This window comes from Carassius gibelio, chromosome A7 (assembly GCF_023724105.1).
Source record: "Carassius gibelio isolate Cgi1373 ecotype wild population from Czech Republic chromosome A7, carGib1.2-hapl.c, whole genome shotgun sequence".
Lineage (NCBI taxonomy): Eukaryota > Metazoa > Chordata > Actinopteri > Cypriniformes > Cyprinidae > Carassius > Carassius gibelio.
The window spans coordinates 21,682,018-21,701,671 of NC_068377.1; the positions used below are offsets into that span (position 1 = coordinate 21,682,018).

The 19,654-nt window shown below is 37.2% G+C and overlaps 3 protein-coding genes across 9 annotated transcripts in view; 1 reads left to right on the plus strand and 2 right to left on the minus strand.

Moving 5' to 3' along the window:
• LOC128016830 (CUGBP Elav-like family member 1) overlaps positions 1-6,816 on the plus strand; it is a 33,671-nt gene extending 26,855 nt beyond the window's left edge. For 5 of the 6 annotated variants that reach the window (XM_052601655.1, XM_052601657.1, XM_052601656.1 and 2 more), the window contains 3 exons: positions 1,341-1,484; positions 1,624-1,795; positions 4,966-6,816. In XM_052601655.1, the coding sequence (XP_052457615.1) occupies positions 1,341-1,484; positions 1,624-1,751 (272 nt within the window). In that variant the 3' untranslated portion in view covers positions 1,752-1,795; positions 4,966-6,816. Of the gene's footprint in view, positions 1-22; positions 395-1,340; positions 1,485-1,623; positions 1,796-4,965 lie in introns of those variants that run through there. The other variant, XM_052601660.1, reaches the window with a different exon arrangement.
• Positions 6,817-7,104: 288 nt separating this feature from the next.
• Positions 7,105-9,562, minus strand: LOC128016833 (acyl-coenzyme A diphosphatase NUDT19). Its single transcript, XM_052601664.1, has 3 exons — positions 8,700-9,562; positions 7,773-7,980; positions 7,105-7,689 (listed from the first exon to the last, which is right to left on the minus strand). The coding sequence occupies exons 1-3, from the start codon at positions 9,453-9,455 to the stop codon at positions 7,457-7,459; spliced, it is 1,197 nt and encodes a 398-aa protein (XP_052457624.1). The 5' UTR covers positions 9,456-9,562; the 3' UTR covers positions 7,105-7,456.
• Positions 9,563-10,429: 867 nt separating this feature from the next.
• On the minus strand, positions 10,430-19,453 carry LOC128016832 (b(0,+)-type amino acid transporter 1). 2 transcript variants are annotated; one of them, XM_052601661.1, is made up of 13 exons: positions 18,989-19,453; positions 17,808-17,956; positions 16,737-16,884; positions 15,689-15,931; positions 15,486-15,611; positions 15,128-15,227; positions 14,673-14,717; positions 14,397-14,520; positions 12,234-12,337; positions 12,030-12,126; positions 11,752-11,901; positions 11,438-11,612; positions 10,430-10,818 (listed from the first exon to the last, which is right to left on the minus strand). In XM_052601661.1, the coding sequence occupies exons 2-13, from the start codon at positions 17,910-17,912 to the stop codon at positions 10,757-10,759; spliced, it is 1,479 nt and encodes a 492-aa protein (XP_052457621.1). In that variant the 5' UTR covers positions 17,913-17,956; positions 18,989-19,453; the 3' UTR covers positions 10,430-10,756. The 2 variants fall into 2 exon arrangements, with proteins under 2 accessions (XP_052457621.1, XP_052457622.1); XM_052601662.1 differs by having other exon boundaries at positions 18,919-19,007.
• Between the last annotated feature and the right edge of the window lie 201 nt (positions 19,454-19,654).

Here is a 19,654-nt window from a genome sequence, read left to right on the forward strand (position 1 = left end):
TGTTTTAAATATGCTGCAACAGCAAGTCCCAATCAGAGCGCGGGTAAGAGATCATTATCACTCTCCACAATGCCCATGTTTCTACATTTTGGTTTGTTTAAAAGTGGAGATCCATTCAGCAGCTCTTTGCCAATTAATTCCATGAGTATTCTGTGATAAATACAACTCCAAGCCTGTCGGGAGCATCTGTGGCATGCTCTTCTATGCTGCTGTTTTCTATTACCAGTTGTTATTGTCAGCGTTTAAAACAAAGGTTTATATTTTTGTGGAAAACATATTTTTTTCAGTATTTTGTTGAATAGAAAGCTCAGAAACGTTTTAAATAGAATTATACAAATATTAGTGCTGTCAGTCGATTAAAAAAAAAAAAATCAACTATTCAAATTTTTCTCCCACCTAACATTAAAGTTTTTAAATATACTTTTATACTGCAGTCATTTCACAATTCAATGAATGTACAAACAACATAAAGACTATATGTTGACTATATGATCCCAGATATATATATATATATACACATAACATAACAAAACATAACATAATATAGAGAGAGAGAGATAGATTTCTCTGGGAAATTTCCCCTCCCCACACAGTGTTTAACCATTTGACTATAGCTGTTCAACATTTATTTGAGAGTTATCAATTTTAACATTTATAAGAAAATAAAAATAACTTCTATTAAACGATCCTTACATCATAAACCCATTATGATAAATATCATATTTACCTGTGCCCTTACACAGTAATATAAAAAAAAGATATTTAAGTCATCAAATACTAAATTCTATATTAAATCTAGATGAATCCTTAAAGCTATATATAAAAAAAAATCTCCCTTTTTTTCTGTCCTTTTACTTAATAAACATCCCAGCAGCTGTTAGTAGGGTTTTGGCTGCTATTTCTTTAAGAGCTGTCTCTGCTGAACGTAAAAAAAAAAAAGTGAAATATTTTCTTAGATTTTTGTCCAAAAACAAAATCTAATGAAATGAAATTTCATCGTTCTACATCCTGAAAGCCCTCTTTCCACAACATCATCTTTTCAGCAAGGCCAAATAGGTTTTGATCTGTGTGAGGTTTTGATCAGTTCAAGTGCTTTTAACAAAATACAAAGCCTCCAGTTTGATAGTTTAACGTACATGACTTCATTCAACTTGAGGATATCTTTTATTATTTTCAGTGGTAATCAGCAGCTTGCTTGAGTGGTATTTAACATAGAATGTTCTTTTAACTAGGCAAGGAGAATAAGTGTTGAAGCTTCATTAACATAAAAAGGTTGTTCTAAGCTTCTAGAGTCAAAAGTTATCTTTTTGTTTCTTTCTCTCTTCTCTCTCTTTCTAAAGGCCCTGAAGGAGCAAACTTGTTCATCTACCATCTGCCACAAGAGTTTGGTGACCAGGATTTGCTGCAGATGTTTATGCCTTTCGGCAATGTTATCTCTGCCAAGGTCTTTATTGACAAACAGACCAACCTTAGCAAGTGTTTTGGTGAGTTGAGCCCTGCTTCAGAAACATTGTGCTAGTTGTCTTGATTTTTGAATTCTGAAACCAGATACAAGACTTGGATGTATATTCTGTACAGTGGGTAAGGTGAGCCTGAGCTTTTTTTTTTCTTGTCTTTTTTTAGGCTTTGTTAGTTACGACAATCCAGTTTCGTCCCAGGCAGCCATTCAGTCAATGAACGGTTTTCAGATTGGGATGAAGCGGCTGAAGGTGCAACTTAAACGATCCAAAAATGACAGCAAGCCATACTGAGTCAATTTACTCTCAAATGGACTTGGTTTGAAAATGTTTTTCTGGTAAGTGGAGTGTGACGTTGGAAAGTTAAGAATGACCCCACCCACCCTTAACACCCGCCTTTCCTAATCCCTCTTTTACTTCTCTGACCTGTCCTACATATCTTCTCTCTTAACCTTCAAAACAAAGACAACATGCAAATTAAGAATTTGTTCCAAGGAGAAAATCTTTTTTTTTTTTTTTCCTCATATATAAATATATCTAATTGTTTTGTTGATCTTTTATTTTCCCTTAAATCTTTTTTATTTTATTTATTATTAATTGTATTTATTTCTTTGTGCCATATTACAAGTTTGCTGTGTATAAATCTTGAATCGAAGGATGTTGCACAATGAAAGCCAGCCTGTGTGACTGCTTTCGGTCACGTCGACTGTTAATCACCACGGTCTGGTCCCTGTAGATGTCCTCCTGTGTTTACACTAGACTCTTGTAGTACATTCGGACAGTGTAATGCTGATGCCTCCTACAATGCTGCCTTTCTAGAAAATGAAGGAGGCTTGCTGCATCGGTGCAAAAGATAATCAATCAGTCACCTGATTTTTTTTTTTTTTTTTTGAACATCTGGAAGGTCAGGCTGCACTCCACTAGACTCCGTTTTCATGGATGCCTTTTTATTTAACTCATGTATTTATTTCACTAATTTATTTATTTAATTTTAATGTATATGTGTCTTCACAATGAGGGTGATGTAACATTGCTTCAAAGTCTGTTTTATGTATTCTGTCGGAGGGCTCGGCTGACAACAGTAATGTTGATGCTTTGTCTGTTTTTATTTACATTCATATTTTTTACATTCTAAAAAGACACACACTAAGCAAAGGGGTATTATAATCACACGTAGATGGCGGTTAATAATCATTCAGTATTGGTAGTTTGCAGGAGATGCTACACCTACGCTCAGGACATTCTCACCATTCTGTCAGACCAAAACTTCTCGCCCATTATTCGACTCGCCTTGTCCACGAACATACCTAAAGTATATGTATGAAAGAGTGCTTCATTTCAGTTCACGAATCCTTTCACGAAGCCTCAAAGAAAAACAAAACCTCTTTTTGACCCAAGATTTGTATTCTTTGGAAATTGCTGGAGAATCACATGCTAGCGTGTATGGTTTTAAAACGGCGTTTGTATAGACTTTTTGAGCAAAGACACAATCTACAACACGTTTTTTTTTTTTTTTTTTTTTTTGATGCTCGTTTGATACATTATCCTCCGCCTCGGTTCAAGAGGTTGGCATTGAAGCTTTTAGCAATATTTGCATTCTGGAGAAGAGAGACGATACTGCCAAGAACAGAAGGAGGGAGGTTTACAATTGCTGAATTCATGGCCACTTAATTGTCAGAATAATTTCAACTTAAATTTCCTATCGTTTGTGGCAAGTATTCAATAAGTATTTAATCTCGGTGTTTGCAGGTGGTCTCTTGTACCCTGGTGTTATTGAGACTTGTTCTGCAATCCTCATCACAGTTTGTATTTCCGAGTCCTGCAGGGTCATGAGGCGAGATATTGTTTTTATGGAAACTGAGAAGAAAACAATATCCAGATAGTGTATATTACTTATCTATTATGCCTTTTCTATTTTTATAGAGGTTTTATAATATTGCCTAAATCATTTCTCTGAATTAAAACGGTTGTTTAAAAAAAAAAATCAACTCAAAAGTTCAACAGTGTTTTTGTAGAATCTTAATGTGAAGTTTTGTGGATACATTCACTGATTGTTTAAACGATGGATGTGTGGCCCTTTTCACTAGTTGTAGTCTTCTGTTTAGTCAAAAACAATTAATTGTACCACAAGTATTTTTTAATTTTCTTTTTTTTTTTAATCCTGAAGCAAATCAACGGTTCAGTCTAAAGTTTATACTCAGTGTAATATCTCTAAAGTACACCATTGACATGTATAGTGATGAAAGCTGAAATGTGCTATTATCAGAAATCATTTAATGCTCTCGCAACATGACTTGAGCTCGGAGTTGCAATTAGTTTAAATTGTATATTGCATTTTCTCTTTTGACATTTACCTCACTATTATCGTCACTGTTCGACTTTGTATTTATTATCAGTGCTTTTTATTTTCACTGATTAATTGCAAATAAGCCAATTCTTGTTAACCTCACAATCTCTACAGACACGCATCTCAATCCAGGTGAGGAGATGAGTGTGGCTTGTGCAGATATGCCGCTCTCATTCGAGACGCTTTAGACTGAACCCAGGTGTGAAGCGCTTAGATGTTAGTGCAGGGAACGCCCAGTCGCTGATCTGTGCCTCTGTACAGACAAACGCATGATATACATGCATTACAAACCATTAAGTGGAAGAAAAATGGGAAGGACATTCAAATCACCATTTTAAACAATCCAAAGATTCGTGTACACTTATTCTAGGCAGGGATTTTTGTTTGTTAGGCAGAATTATTATTATTATTTTTTTTCAGTTTTGTTCCTTTTATCCAGAGCAGATTGACTGACGTTTGTGCAAAGTTCTGCGGATTTGTGCGCACTCAAAAATGCAGAGTAGTTCCACTAATGTGCCAAACACATCAAGTCTTAAAATTCTGTATATGTTTAATGATGAATACTCTGTTCCTCGCTCTGTGTCCCATCATGTTGTTGTCTTTCTTCACGGAGTTCACTGGAGCTAAATTGTATCCATTTGTGTTCCCCATGACGGGTGTTTTGTGATTGAGAACCAGTATGAGCAGCTCCAAATATGCATTATTCCACAGTCCCACACAATTCAGAATTGAAGCACAAAATAAAAGGACTTTCAGTGAAAGAGCTGAAACATTGAAGCACAATTTTTCTTTTGGTTTCTCTCTCTTTCCCTTGGTCTAAAATGGAAATGTGGTTGTGAGAAATTGCACATTGAAATGTCCCTGTTGAGGACCGTGTTGTGGTAGCTGTAGTAGGCAGGTTGTGTTGTCTCTCGGTGTTGTTGATGTTTAATGTTATTCCCTTTGTTCACTATTGGCATGGTGCTTCTCTCCCTCTTTTCTTCCCACTTTTCTTCATCGTTTCCTGTGTTGCATTCAATGTTTTGTGTTTAGATGACGTGTGCACCTTTGAAATCCCCTCCTCATGTAAAAAATAATCATTCATGATTTTCTTTTTCATCCCCTTCTCCTTTTTTCCGTTGTGCTTTAACCTAGGTTTGTTATTCGTTTTTTTTGTTCTAGATTTCTTCGTGCCCGTTTGTCATCGTTTGCCTAGCATGTCGATGTGACGTCAAAAGTTCATCGTCCAGTCCGTTGTCCTCTTCGCTTCTCTGACGCTTGAAATTTCACACTTGACCTTTTTGTTAACTTTTGACGCTTATTGATTACTTTTGTTTGTTTCTTTGTGTGATGTTCATTTGTGCTGCCAATAGGGAGCGTTAGAAAGACTGCTAAAAGTGTAAAAAGTTTCATGAAAACTGTTCTGAGCAAAGAGTCTATTTTTCTAGAACGTTCAAACATAACCACTAGATTTTTGCAGAAGCATATAATTTTAATTTTTCAGTTTTCCTTTATCGATTTTTATTGTTTAAGCAGTCTTCCTAACGCTTCTAATTGTACTCCTTTTTGATTATCATTATTTTCCTTCTCAAAGCAGCCATTCAGTTTATAGAATCACTTGTGTGTTCAAGTGTGGGTGTGTTTCCCTCTTTCTCTCACTTGTTAGTTCTAATACTTTTAGAGGATGTTTTCGTCACATTTTGCTGAAATGGAGGATAAACTTTGTAATTTTGTGTTAGGTTAGTTGGCATGATGTAATTTTGGGAGTTTCTATTAACCGAGTGACATTACAATAGACACTTGAATTGCCTTTTTCTTCTTTGTGTGTCGAGCCAACACAGGCACATGTTTTTCATTTCCTTATCGTGTGAAAATCAGGATTAGTCTGAAATAATGCATAGAATGAGCAGAGTTGAATTTCTTGTCACAGGTAAATATTAAGCATGCATGTTTTTTTTTGTTTTTTTTGTAAGTGCACTGAAATCCTCAGCAAAATGTGATCTAGTTCTGTTTCAAAAAGTCAAGATTAATAAAGTGGTGCCAAAAGTTTTGCATGTTGCTGTTGGTTACATTTACAGTATGTTTTACATCATGCTTTTATGGCTCCTTCTACAATGACACGTGGTCTCATTTTGATAGTTAAGTTTAAGATTTAAAATGCAATACAATGTGTGTTTAGGTTATGGGTTAAAGTGTGTTTTAACATTGTATTGTCATAAAAATTGAAATGTTTCAAATGAGTCCTTGGGTATAAATTTATTGTGCCTACAACAGCAAACACACATGCTCTTGATGATGTTCAGTTAATGAAAATGTTACAACCATACAGTTGGTTTGTTTTACAGAGCTTGCGAGCATTTTTTCCCCCCATTCTGACTTCTTACATCAGTTGTGAAGTTCTGGACTGGTTGGTAGAGCTCAACTGAAGCTTCGCCCCCTTAGCCTTTAGTTTCAAGGCATGTCTCCATGAATGAAGAGCTACATTTGGAAGTCTTTTCCTGTTTAAAGATGTATTCTGACAGACTAATCTAATTGGGGGTTGAGGTGGTTGTTTTCTATTTAGATTTTAAGCTGCTGTTTTGTGAGTTTAAATGTACTCTGAAAGAACATTTCCTGTGGGATGTTTGTCATTACTGGTACAGAGTGATTGTATTTAACATTTGTACAGATTTTGCCTTTTCTACTTCATAAGCTGTTTCACAATGTAAATCCCAGTAAAGTAGAAGCATGTAGACGCTAACACCATGACCAAACATCAACCTGTACAGAGTAACCAAATTACAAACAAAAATTAACTCCACAAAACAGCCTTTAACTGAATTAAGATTTTTTTTTTTAAGTTGTTTTGTCACTTAAGTTGTGTGATTTTCATTGGAAGTGTAGAGTGCAGAATTGATTAAATGTCTGAAATATGTTGTATAAGGTTGGTTAAGGTTTTCACGCCACAGAAATATAGCAAAACGGACACCCATGGAGCAGTCATTGGTAGTTTATCTTTAGTTTATGTATGATTAAACTGTTTGAAAACATTCACACACATTGTGTCTGAATTCATTTTTCTTTCTTCTGAATTTAAAGATGCCAGAAATGCACATCAAGCTTCCGTTTTAGATTTGAATGTGATTTTAGAACTTTCAATTAAATAATTATACTTCATGATTCTCTACTTGTACTTAAATTTAAAGATAAAAGTTATTAATCCTTGCCAGTGCTATAAATAAATGTGCAGTAGCTGCTGTGGTTGAATTTGTTGTAATTGATTAGTTTAGGCTAGCCAAAAACCAATCGAATGTAATATTTATACACACACAATTGTGCAAGTTATTGTTTGCCTGTAGTGTCATTTATTCAGCACACTCAAAGCATGAAAACATTGAACTTGCAACAAATAAACATTCAGTAGCTTTTCCAACGAAGAACTGATGATTCAAACTTTACATCTGTTAGGAGCTTTTTTTTCCCCCTTTGTAAGCACTTTAAAAGAGCTCATGACCATGTTATAAAGAAATACACATTAGTAGCAGTTGTCACATCAACAAGGTAGTCATTGTTTATCATCTTTCAAAAGTTAGGAGACCACATATTGAACTACACTCATAGGTAGAAAAGAGCGGATTTATAAATCTAAAAAAAAAACCACCTTGTTTCTGTGCTGATGTTTGGCAGGTAAGTGTCAGAGTTTGCTGTGGTCTTTGGAGGAGTTGTCCACATCTGCAGCGCAGAGAGGAGACAGGTGGTTATACTTGGGTGTGATGTTCATGTGGACAGTTAATGAATACGGATCCTGCCCAACGATACGGTGCAGGTTTGTGCTGTCCAGCTGGAGCTTTTCGAGACTTTTCTCAGTTTTCATCACGCCACCGCTCCTTCCAGAGGGGTCCACTTTTTCCGGGTACAGAGCATCCCCTGTGTATTAAAGAAGAGAAACCTTGTCTGATAAAGAGGTGACAATTAGCAGAAATGTCTTTTAACTTATATGACATAAATACCTGGTAAAATGCTTGCAACGCAGTCAGGTGCTAGCAGGAGAACAGGCAGCCAGTGTTCGCACCCATCCAAAGACCTCTGCCAGGCGAAGCCATGGAGATCTGTGAGAGCTGGAAACTGGCGCATACGTCCGAGCTCGTAGAACTGAGGAGGAGCGATCCAGATCTCCTTTGATTTATAGCTGTGCAGCACTTCAGAGGGACTCGACCACTGAGAAACAAGGTGGTGCATTTCCCAAGAGTTAAGCACTGTGTGTGTACTTGTAAGGATATGTCTTAATGATTTAAAGGAGTAAGCTCACTTTCAGAATGACAATTCTGTCATCATTTGCTCACTCTTCACTTGTTCCAAACCTGTACGAGTTTCTTTCTTCTTTTGAACACACAAGATGTTTTGAAAATTTTTGGGATCTGAACAGATGAGCACCATTGACTTCCATAGTAATTTTTCCCCCCTACTATGGAACTCAATAGTGCTCAACATCTGTTCCAATATTATTTTTAAATACATCCTTTTGTATTCAACAGAAGAAAGAAACTCACACATGTTTGGAAAAATCAGAGAGAGAATAAATGACAATTTTCATTTTGAAAATGAACTTTTGTTTTAATAGCTACTGCGAAAATGTTACGTTTATGAATAATAGTTACGTTACGTGACTTGACGTTTAGCCACTTCCGTTAAGTGGGCGCAGCCTAGCTGGCGAAAGAGCGCTTGCCTCATGAATATTAATGAGGCCACGGGCGAACGCTCAGAACGTCAACATGGAGCCAAATCAAAGTTGTTTCGCCAGCTGGATTCTAATTGGCCGCGAATGCCTAAATTGATCAAATATAATTTCAGTACAACATTAGAGACTGACAAAAGTAGCCTTTAATCTATCGGACAAATTACTGTACAACTTGATAATCTCACGGTTCAAAACGCACCTTGAAGTGAACTATTTCCCTGTCGTCGTGAAGCGTGTGCGGCGTGTCGTGCAGACAGCAGAAGTAGAAGGCAGTGTCGTAGCGCCTCTGTTTGCCCTGCATGCCTATGGGGGTCAGCCAGTTGCCCCACTCGTGTAGAGCCCAGATATTGGGCAGACACTGCAGCTCCCTGCACATCTTAATAAAATTCGCCGAGTCACCAATAACCAGAGACCTCCACTTGGACAGCACGTCTCTGTCCCACATTCCGCTCAGTGTGGTGAGGGCTGGCAGGGGGCCACTGTCCCGAGCATCATCTGTGCGCACGCGAATGCCGTTTTCCTCTTGTTTGGGAACCGCCAGGAGCACGCCGGACTCCTCAAACGTCTCCCTGACCGCACATATCCTGAAAGCCACGTCTCCGGGGATCGGGGATCCCAGTTTCGCTCTGTCGGTGGCGAAAATGGGTGGCCTGGTCCCAGGCGGCTGCTTCGCGACTCCTATACCGAAGTTGGGCGCTTTCGTGAAGGATTTAAAGACCTCCTGCCACTCGCTGGAGAAGTCAGACGAGTCCACCAGCCCCCCAGGAAACACATAGGCATTGGGCATGAAGCCGCTGTTCCCGCTCCGTTTCAGCAGCAGCACGTGATAATCAAAGGCAGGTTTGTGCGCTGTATGAGTGACTCTCTCCAGAGAGTCCGCGCTCGGAGCGTGTCTCAGGCCGGCCGCCAGGATCACCGTCGCCGCCTCCCGCCAGTGTTTCAGCGCCCTGTTCATCTTGGCCCTCGCTTAACTTACATGTTCAACCGTTACTCCAACCTTTTAACTTCGGTCAACTACTCATGAATGGCGCCAAGGACAGCACAGAGAAAATAATAGTGCATTCATTCTATATTTGTTGAGTGGCGCCATCTACTGCAAGGGATGAATGAACGATTGATTGTCATAACTCATGAAGACATTTTTGTCCCATTGGAGAAAATTCTATGCTACAACTACAAGTATATTGCTTTGAGTATATTAATTTAGGAGTTCAAGCAAGTCAACAATCCCTATAAAATCCCAGTAACCGCTGAGAAACGCAACGGGTATCACGTGAGATCGCACTCTTACAGGAACGCCCACCTGGAGGAGAACGTGACCTGAGGGTAAAACAAAACAAGGCTTTCCTCCGGTGACCGCCAGGTATTTTTTTTTACGAGGTTTGAATTAAGTGGTAAGACAGTGATATTTAAAGGCCAAATACAGTATATGCACCTTATCGATGATGCAAACTTTGCATAGGCAATCAGATGAACATAGAATATAAATGCAACGCGCAAAGTTTCACAATGTTCTCCCATAGCAAACCGTTATAGAGAAAATATTTAACCATTTACTACATTGCGTTCATATTCCGAGCTCATCTGCACGCCTGTATAAAGAACACATCATCAATAAAATGTGTAGTGAATCTAGACCATGTTTTCATTTAGACCAATATAAGCATCTGCACAATTTCCCATTGTCATGATATACATTTCTAAGATATAGAGTGCAACCGAGACTGATTTAGACCGAGACTCTACATGATTTAATAATTCTCCAATGGAGAAAATGAATGGGATATTTACTTCTATTACACTCCATTACAAGTAATTCTATAATAGGCTACTTAAAGATGTACATTAATAGAATTCTTAATCTCCTGTCTGAGTAAGTTCATACAATGGGTTGTCCTAAAGTCATCATTTGAAATCATCTGTTTAACATTCAAGGAAAAATAATTTTACTCTGGATAGTTAATTTCTTTACAATTCATGAATTTGAGTTCAATAAGCTTATCACTGCTATTCTGTACAACAAGTGTGCATATAATAACACATAATACACAAATAAAAAAAAAATTAAATAAAAACTGCTGTGACTCAGGAAATACCTGTCAAACAATGGATCATCAGGCATTAGAAACAATAATAAAAAAAATACAAAAATCGTTCCACGTTCCCTTTAAGAACCCTTTATCCACTCTTTCATGGATCAGTCTGTTGTCCATTGCTGGTTATTACATCTGTGTCTGTCCTCCAGTGTGAAGTCTGTCACTCAGTCTTTTCAGGTGGAACAACTTCCAGTAGCAGCTGAAGATGCATGGTGAGTGGCCCTGGAAGAGTTTTTCATATTTAAGAATTTATGGGAAGAGATGCTATTAGCCATTTCTTGACTAAATCTTATTGGGACTAGGATAGTAGATAATAGAGATCTTAAAAAAATTAATTACTGTACACAGAATAAACCTATTCATATTATGTGAAAATTCAAATATTTAATACATTTAGAAAAGTTTTAAGTATTTATAAAATACAGTTTTAGGTTCTCATAATTATTTTTGTTTTGTGTAAAGTCATCATTTTTGTCATTACAATACTGTTTTGATCCGTTTGCTAACTGCAATGTTTACTATTTACTATTTTTCATTGTGTGATCTTTGGTGAACTGTATTTAAACTTCTTGTGTTCAGTCTGACCCACAAACATTAAAACGCTATGTATTATAATAGTAAATGGAACCCACAACAATTAAATACCAAAATGTATTGTTCCTGTTTTTTAATTCGTTGATAAAAATGGAGATTTCAATTATATTTTGACCACTGAACCAGGCAATGGCCCTAGTTTCATTTCATAAATCTGGTTACCTTAATTAAAATGTATTAAGGGTCAAAACAAACATATGTTTCGCTCAGTAAAATATGTCCAGATGTGTCATTTCCAGTTACTTACTCATGATGCGCTGAGTCCAGTTGAATTTGTAGTAAATGAAGGGCACATATAAGAGGAGACCACCGACTATGAACACTGTGCAGTACAGGTATTCCCACTCAGGCTTGTCTATGATAGGAGCAAGAACCAGATAACAGGACACAATCACCACCAAAACAGGGATGACTATCGGCACCTGAGAGAAACAAAAAGCAAACATTTTGATGTCGAATAGCCATTTTACAACAGAGTACCATAAACCATAACAAAAGACTTGCTCTATTAAAATTTTAATATATTAGAAAAAATTATTCACATGATGAGGTGTCACTAACCTTGACAGGTCTCTGAAGATCCTTCCTGGTGAATCGCATAACAATGAGCGCAAGACATGTGAGCCCATAGAAAACCCACTGAGCAAAACTGAAGTAATTAATGAGAGTGTTTATGTCTGCTGGCATGATGTAGATGATTGACAGGAAGCCCTGCAAATCACATTCAAGAACAAATACTTAATCATAAAATGTATATATTGTTAATGTATTTATAACTGTTCTCATAGTCGATGTAATATCAAATATGGAAAAAAAAAGTGTTGAGAATGTAATATTACATTAAATATTAGAGCTGGAGAAGGTGTGTAACGTTTCACACTGATGTATGACATGATCCTAGCCATGTGGCCCTCCCGTCCCGCTACATATGTCAACCTAACATTTACAAACAGACATGACAGACAGTGAGAGTCAGGCCCAGAAAACAACTTTCAGCAATGTTCAAGTGTGCAAACTATTATAAAACAGCTGAATTTCCCAACCTGCCTGCGGTGAAACAGCTCCCATTGGCTGCACCAAAAGTGGAAAAGACCACAAATAAAGGCACAATCCATGATAATGGGTACAGCACTCTGTCACCAAAGGTCTGTGAGATAACCAATGATTTAGTCAAATACAGCTCGATCATTTTACATCAAAAAGGATATTAACTGAAAACTTCAAAATAAAAACTGACATTAAAGACAATTCTCAAAATGACTGATGAATTTCCATGACTTATCCAATTACAAACCCGATTCCAAAAAATTTAGGAAACTGTACATGTTTACCACTGTGTGGCATCCCCTTTTCTTTTTATAACAGTCTGCAAACGTCTGGGGACTGAGGAGACAAGTTGCTCAAGTTTAGGAATAGGAATGTCCCATTCTTGTCTAATGCAGACTTCAAGTTCCTCGAATGTCTTAGGTCTTCTTTGTTGCAATTTCCTCTTTATGTGCCAAATGTTTTCTATGGGTGAAAGATCAGGCTGGCCATTTCAGTACCCGGATCCTCCTTCTACGTAGCCATGATGTTGTAATTGATGCGGTACGTGGTCTGGCATTGTCATGTTTGAAAATGCAAGGTCTTCCCTGAAGGAGACGACGTCTGAATGGGAGCATATGTTGTTCTAGAAAATATGCAACCCCATACCATCAGAGATGCAGGCTTCTGAACTGAGCTCTAACAACAACTTGGGTTGAACTTTAGTCCGGATGACATGGCTCCCCAATTTTCCAAAAAGAACTTCAAATTTTGATTCGGCTGACCACAGAACAGTTTTCCACTTTGCCACAGTCCATTTAAAATGAGCCTTGGCCCAGAGAAAACTCCTGCGCTTCTGGATCATGTTTAGATATGGCTTCTTTTTTGACCTATAGATTTTTAGCCGGCAACGACGAATGACACGGTGGATTGTGTTCACCGACAATGTTTTCTGGAAGTATTCCTGAGCCCATGTTGTGACTTCAATTACAGTAGCATTCCTGTATGTCGCGCACGGCCATGTAAACACCAGCAAAAACCCGGATATGCTCATATCCCGTTTTTTAAAAACCGGGATGTTATACCTGGGGTACCCCTTTTCTAACCCGAATATTTGGTCTTGTAAACGCGTTTCGGCATATCCCCATCGAAATGTGTGTTCTGCGCATGTTCTATTCACAAGGAATCTTGGTCTTTTGAGTCTTTGGATACAGGAAAAAGAATCGGAAATGACGCATATTGCGTCTTACGTCCAGACGCTAACCGTGCGTCGCCGTTTACATCGGGATATTGGCGACTGATTACACATTCCATGTATACAGGAGTAACTCTCTCTGCTCACGCATGTAAACGGGTTATCCCGAATGTTTCAGAAACCCAAATAGTGACCTTAACCCGACCATAACCCGAATTTTAACAGCTTGTAAACGTAGTCTATTTTTCAACCGCAGCATTGGGGGAATTGGTGATCCTCTTCCCATCTTGACTTCTGAGAGACACTGCCACTCTGAAAGGCTCTTTTTGTACCCAATCATGTTGCCAATTGACCTAATAAGTTGCAAATTGGTCCTCCATCTGTTCCTTATGTAAATTTAACTTTTCCGGCCTCTTATTGCTACCTGTCCCAACTATTTTGGAATGTGTAGCTCTCATGAAATCCAAAATAAGCCAATATTTGGCATGGCATTTCAGAATGTCTCACTTTCAACATTTAATAGGTTATCTATATTCTATTGTGAATAAAATATAAGTTTATGAGATTTGTAAATTATTCCATTCCTTTTTTACTCACAATTTGTACAGTGTCCCAACCTTTTTGGAATCGGATTTGTATTTATGATTAGAGTATGGGTTATAAAAATACATTTTTAGAAATTGTGATTGCAAAACCAATTATTTGGCTTATTGCATATTACAGAACTAAGCACAGGTAGGGAAACTAAGCAAAACATTTTGGAAATCACAAACACAAAAATGATAGGAAGTATGATTAGTGAGATTTGCGTTTGAAACATTTGGAGCAAGTAATTAAAGGTCAGTGTGTGGCAGTGAAGCAATGTAACTGTTGCACGTCACATGATAAGGACAACATGGCCAATGTAGTATGCCAGATTGCGTTTGTACTTATTCAAAAGAAGTGATTTCCAATACAGCCTGTGACTAAGATTATAATACACACTCACCACAGCAACGGCAGGAGACTGCAGAAATTCAATAGGGGTCAAGACACTGAAATATGCGATGTTGACTAATATATAGCACACAGTAACCAGGGGAATCCCAATAATTATTGCCAGGGGAAGGTTTCTGTTAAAAAAAAGAGGTAACAACACAATAAGACTTCATGGCTAACACTGAAGCACAGACTACATTTAATGGGTGAAACTTTCACATGCACATGCAATTAAACAATTATTTTATTACAGATTTCATATGTTGTAGTTTCATTTCATTCTGACCTGTATGGATTTTTCAGCTCTTCTGTTATGAAGTTAAGCTGATTCCTATGAAAAAGAAAAAAGGACTTTTAAAAGAATTGCCATAGCTGACTTGTAGTCTTGTACATGCTTCTCTCAGAACACGAACTTGATTGAAAATGATCTGGTGAAAGTCCAGGCAACTAAAAAAAAGATCTCACTGCATTCAAGTGTCCAAAAACATTCAGTTCCCTTATCAGCACATCTCTCAATCCAATCTTATCAGATGTTGCTTTAACAGAGAAATCATTAGATTGTGTGAATGATTCCCAGGGTTGAAAGCACACTAGAATGTTGATTCTATGAATCAGTTAGATTCTAAGAATAGAAAAAATATGTGCGTGTGTATTAAAAGTTTCAAAAAGATGAAAACTGGTGCTTAACATTAGCCACATATGCCACATGTGCAACATTAAATGAGCTTGTCAATAATTTACCATCCATCATAAGCCCATAGTCCATTGTAAAATGCAAGGCCAATTGCTCCAAATGATGTTGTTGCCCCTGCAAATGGGTCTCTAAGATTCTGTGTATTGCCTATAAAACAATTATAACAATAAATAAGACACATTTTATTGATCTGTCATTGAGGTCACCTCATCTTAAACAATCTCTGGCCATAGTCTACAATGAGTCATCTTTCACAACATAATAAAAAAATAATTTCTTTATCAAAATGTATTTGATCCCAGTCCGTTCAATTGAATAATAAAATACTAATGTTGTTTGAATGTCACATAAGTCAGGTGTCAATAAAAATGTATATCACAGAGATCTCAAGGGATGGAGAGGTACCTTGAGCCAGCAGAATGATGCCTGAAACCACAATGATGACAATAATCAAAAGTTTGGCTGTTGTGAAAAAGTTCTGCACTCTGTAGGCCAGCTTCACACTCAGACAGTTGACGGCTGTAATTATTACTGATGGAGAGAACAGACAACAGCTGAGTACATTATAATGCCATTTGAATATAAAAAAGGCCTAGACCTGTACATACAGATACAAGCTGCAGCCAGACACTTGGTAACCACTTGAGGAGGAGTGCACCCTGGGTAAAACGGTGTGGAGGCATATTCAGCACAACTCAGGGCAATGATGGCAAATGACGAAGGCTTCAGCACGATGATCGTGGTCCAGGAATATAGGTATGCTAGCACTGGCCCAAAACCCTCCATCAGGTACGGATACTCTCCACCAGACTTCATGATCATTGTGCCTAGTTCAGCATAACAGAGGGCCCCTGCACACACATGCACAGGTAAACCTCTTAGTTTCTCAGTGTTCAAGCTGAGGTCAATGAGTCCGTTACTGAAAGGTCTTCTGCAGGCAGAGTCAGTATTAAACTAAAGAGGATTTCTGTGTCTTGTGAATTTTCCCAAACATTATGTGGCTTAAAAAGACTGACTGAGGGTTTCTGAATGAGTGAACATATCTGATTAACCTCCCTGCCTTTGCCCAACTATAATCTTAGCAGAAAGTGCAGGATAAAATAAAGACTGCCATTTAGATATTTGTAACACATAATGCAGTAAAACAACAGCTGCAATGGATGGAGCAAAAAAAGGTTCAGTAGGATACATCTGGCATAATGAACTAACAAACTTGCTTAATGTTAATTTTGAAATACACTGCTTAAAATTCCAATTGTTCAATTGGAATTATGTATTATGAGCAAAAATGAATTAACACTGAACAGCAGCATTTTTGAACATTTGTATAAATGCATGCTGTAAAAATACTGTTCATTGTTTATCATATCTAATGCTTTATCCAGTAACTGAACCTTATTGTAAAGTGTTAGCAATAAAATATAGCACCAATTAATAAAGCAGCAACCTATGGACAAAGAAAAAGATTGTACTTTGCTTTAAGAAACAGTGAATCTTATCGTTACGTCATATGGAGAGATTACCAAACAGCCAAAACAATAGGACACGATACATGAGGTGACAATGCTTAATCTGACCCATTTATCGTTGTTATGAGGGTTTATCAAGGCTTTTATGCAACCTTCTAGATAATTTGTCTGTTGTGCTAATACTGACCCATCGTAGCCAGCACTCCACATGCCGCCCACACACACAGACACGGGCCCACTGCTCCAGTCCCCTCCAGAACCGCTTTGGGAGAAACGAAAATCCCTGAGCCAATCATTGTTCCCACTATAAGACAGATGCCGCTTACGAGACCAACCTGAGATATTCAGTACGACAAGAGGTTAAAGGGTATTGGCTTCATTCATTATGAGCAATTGAGTTATCGTGAAATTACAATTAGGGATGCATGATGTTTCGATACCATATAAGATTTTTGTATATATAACTGTAACAATATTTGTTGGATACTTCAATCCTCATTTACTTTCTTTTGTACATTTAGGTTAGCTTTGTCATTTGTCATATATATATATATATATATATATATATATATATATATATATATATATATAGACTAAAGCATTCAAAAGTATTTGGTTTTGTGCCAGTCTGAAGAGATGCTCCAGTGTCCATCCTGTCGTTGCTGTTAATGTAACAAGAAAGGTTAATGTACTGTCTTCCTTTTCTATTTATAATACGTTTTGTTATAACTTTTTTTGTTTTTATTCATTCATAGCATTGAACAGGACTAATTCTAGTTTTTAGTGTTTATTTATATAGAATTGCCATTTAATCAGTTATCGACATTAACAAATAATAATTCAACATATGCATCCCTAATTTCAATGATCTACTACATGATCTCAACCCACTATTATCACAGAGAGAATGAAGCTTGTAGTTTGGTCTATATCCCTTATATTGTATGACTTTATTTTATTTTAATATAAGCTAAAGCTATTTGTATTACTGTGACCGTCCACGTCCTTATGCATGCACATTTCCATATAAAAAATCAAACTTGTCATTACTGGGAGTCCCAAAAGAATATACAGACAGCCGGGTCAGGAAGGGAAGGGATTACACCGCAGTGATGGCGACAGGCACTGCCTGGTTACCCCACAGTTAAACCCTTCACACACTACACATCCATATGTCTGGATGGAAACCAGTGATCTTGAAACATTCTTCACATTCTTATGTGTGCTCATAATGAGTAAGATTATCTTTCTCTCTCACATTCTTCTGCAGAACTGCTGCTTTTGGCTGATCTTGGTTTTTGGCTTCCAGTGCACCCGAGATGCTCCCATTGTGAGTGTTCGGCTTTTTCAGATCTTCATCCATCGTTCACAGGGTCAACTCTACAGTCTTAATTTGGTGCAGTCAGACTAAATAAATACAGACAAAAAATATAGTATACTTTTTACTATAAACAATTACACATAGTACGATCAATTGAAAAAAAAAGTTAATTAATTTAAAAAAAAAGAAGAAGGAAACAACCAAGCCTGAACCTGCCTCAGTCTCTAAAATACAAACAGAAATCTAAAAAACTCTAAATCTAAGGACTAATACTTTATTCTCAGGGATGAAGACATTATATTGTTTTAAGTGTTGCTAATGCAGGAGACCTTGTGTAAAGATGTTGTGGGGTCTCTGACAGAGCTATTTATTCATACACTATATCATACAGTAACCTACTATCATTAATGGTTCAGTTCATACTACAGTCAAGAAGCCCTGACTAGAATCAACTGCAAAAAGTCTGCGGGAATTCAAGAAAAAGTAGTACTAAAACAAATATAGAATAAATAACATTCAAATTCTGCTATAAAGTCAGTAGAAGAGTTCACATAGCCTACATTTTTGTTTAGTTAAATGATTAAACCTTTTTCGAAACCCATTAATTTGTGCATCCGGAATCTTTTCTCATTCTACGCAGATAAGAAATCAAAACACAGAGGCTTGTGTCCACAAGTGGCTACTAATGCTAAGTCTTGTGAAAAGAAATAGCATGAGTAAATTAAATGGGATTTGCCAATTGATTTGGAGACAGAGACATCCATGCAGCCATTATGGTCCATTATGTAGCACTATAAACACACTCATTTAACTTAAAGACTCACAGTATAAACAAACGCACATCAAAATGTCATTCAAAATGTCTGTTTCATTTTCTGCCAAACGTTTGCCATGCTTGTTAAAAATATTCTTCACTGCTGACAAAAAAATATCACATTATCAATAACCTCGCAACATTATTTTACCAAAGATATGGTAGTGAATGTTCTCTGAGTGCACTTTTTCAGGTGCAGTTAGCAAGACAAACTAAAGGTTAACTCAAGCTTACTTTCAGATCCACCACTTCCACCGTCACATGACAATCGTGTTTAACTTGAGGCATGAGGAGAAAGACAAACCTGCAAAGCATTCGGTTTTTCCAGCAGATATCCTAAGTTTTGATCCATATCCAAATCCATGTGTTTAATAGCCAACAAAAGTGGGTGGGACTTTCGATGTTCAGTCATTCTCCAGCCTGACCCTGATTGAAGCAAACGTGATAAGGAGGAGGAGAGGGACCAGGATTGGCTAGAGGTGAGCAGACTCTGGCCAACACAATACTTCTTTGAAAGCGACACTTGATAAGGTTTGGTGGAAAGAGGGGGTTACAGTATACAGAACAGAACAGAACAGTCTCAGATCAAAGCTCTACCAGTATAACTCAATACAAGCCATTGCTCAAATACATACAGGCCTATACATACTTACATGTTTATTGTTATTCATGTTTGTTCGTAACACATTGATAAACATTCATTTATTCAACTTTATTTGTAACTGATGTGTTAGTATACAAGTAGAAATTAACATTAGCCTAAAGTAGATTAATAAAGTTAAAAACTATAAGAATGATAAACATATATATATATAATGTTATCTAATACATAATATATTAATAATGTTAATGTATAGAACCGTACTGCAAAGTCTATCCATGTACACTAATAGCAGCACAGCTCTAACTTGCTGTTAACTACCTCAGTGTTTCAACAGTTCCTAATCTCCACAAACTGTACCCTATAGAT

Coding starts and splice junctions, on each gene's coding strand:
- LOC128016833 (XM_052601664.1), bottom strand. CDS start 9,455: ATGAACAGGGCGCTGAAACACTGGCGGGAGGCGGCGACGGTGATCCTG. Junction 7,981..8,699: donor GGGAAATAGTTCACTTCAAG/GTGCGTTTTGAA, acceptor CTTGTTTCTCAG/TGGTCGAGTCCCTCTGAAGT. Junction 7,690..7,772: donor CGTTGCAAGCATTTTACCAG/GTATTTATGTCA, acceptor TTTAATACACAG/GGGATGCTCTGTACCCGGAA.
- LOC128016832 (XM_052601661.1), bottom strand. CDS start 17,912: ATGGATGAAGATCTGAAAAAGCCGAACACTCACAATGGGAGCATCTCG. Junction 14,521..14,672: donor GAGCTGAAAAATCCATACAG/GTCAGAATGAAA, acceptor TTTTTTTAACAG/AAACCTTCCCCTGGCAATAA. Junction 12,127..12,233: donor AGCTGTTTCACCGCAGGCAG/GTTGGGAAATTC, acceptor TGTAAATGTTAG/GTTGACATATGTAGCGGGAC.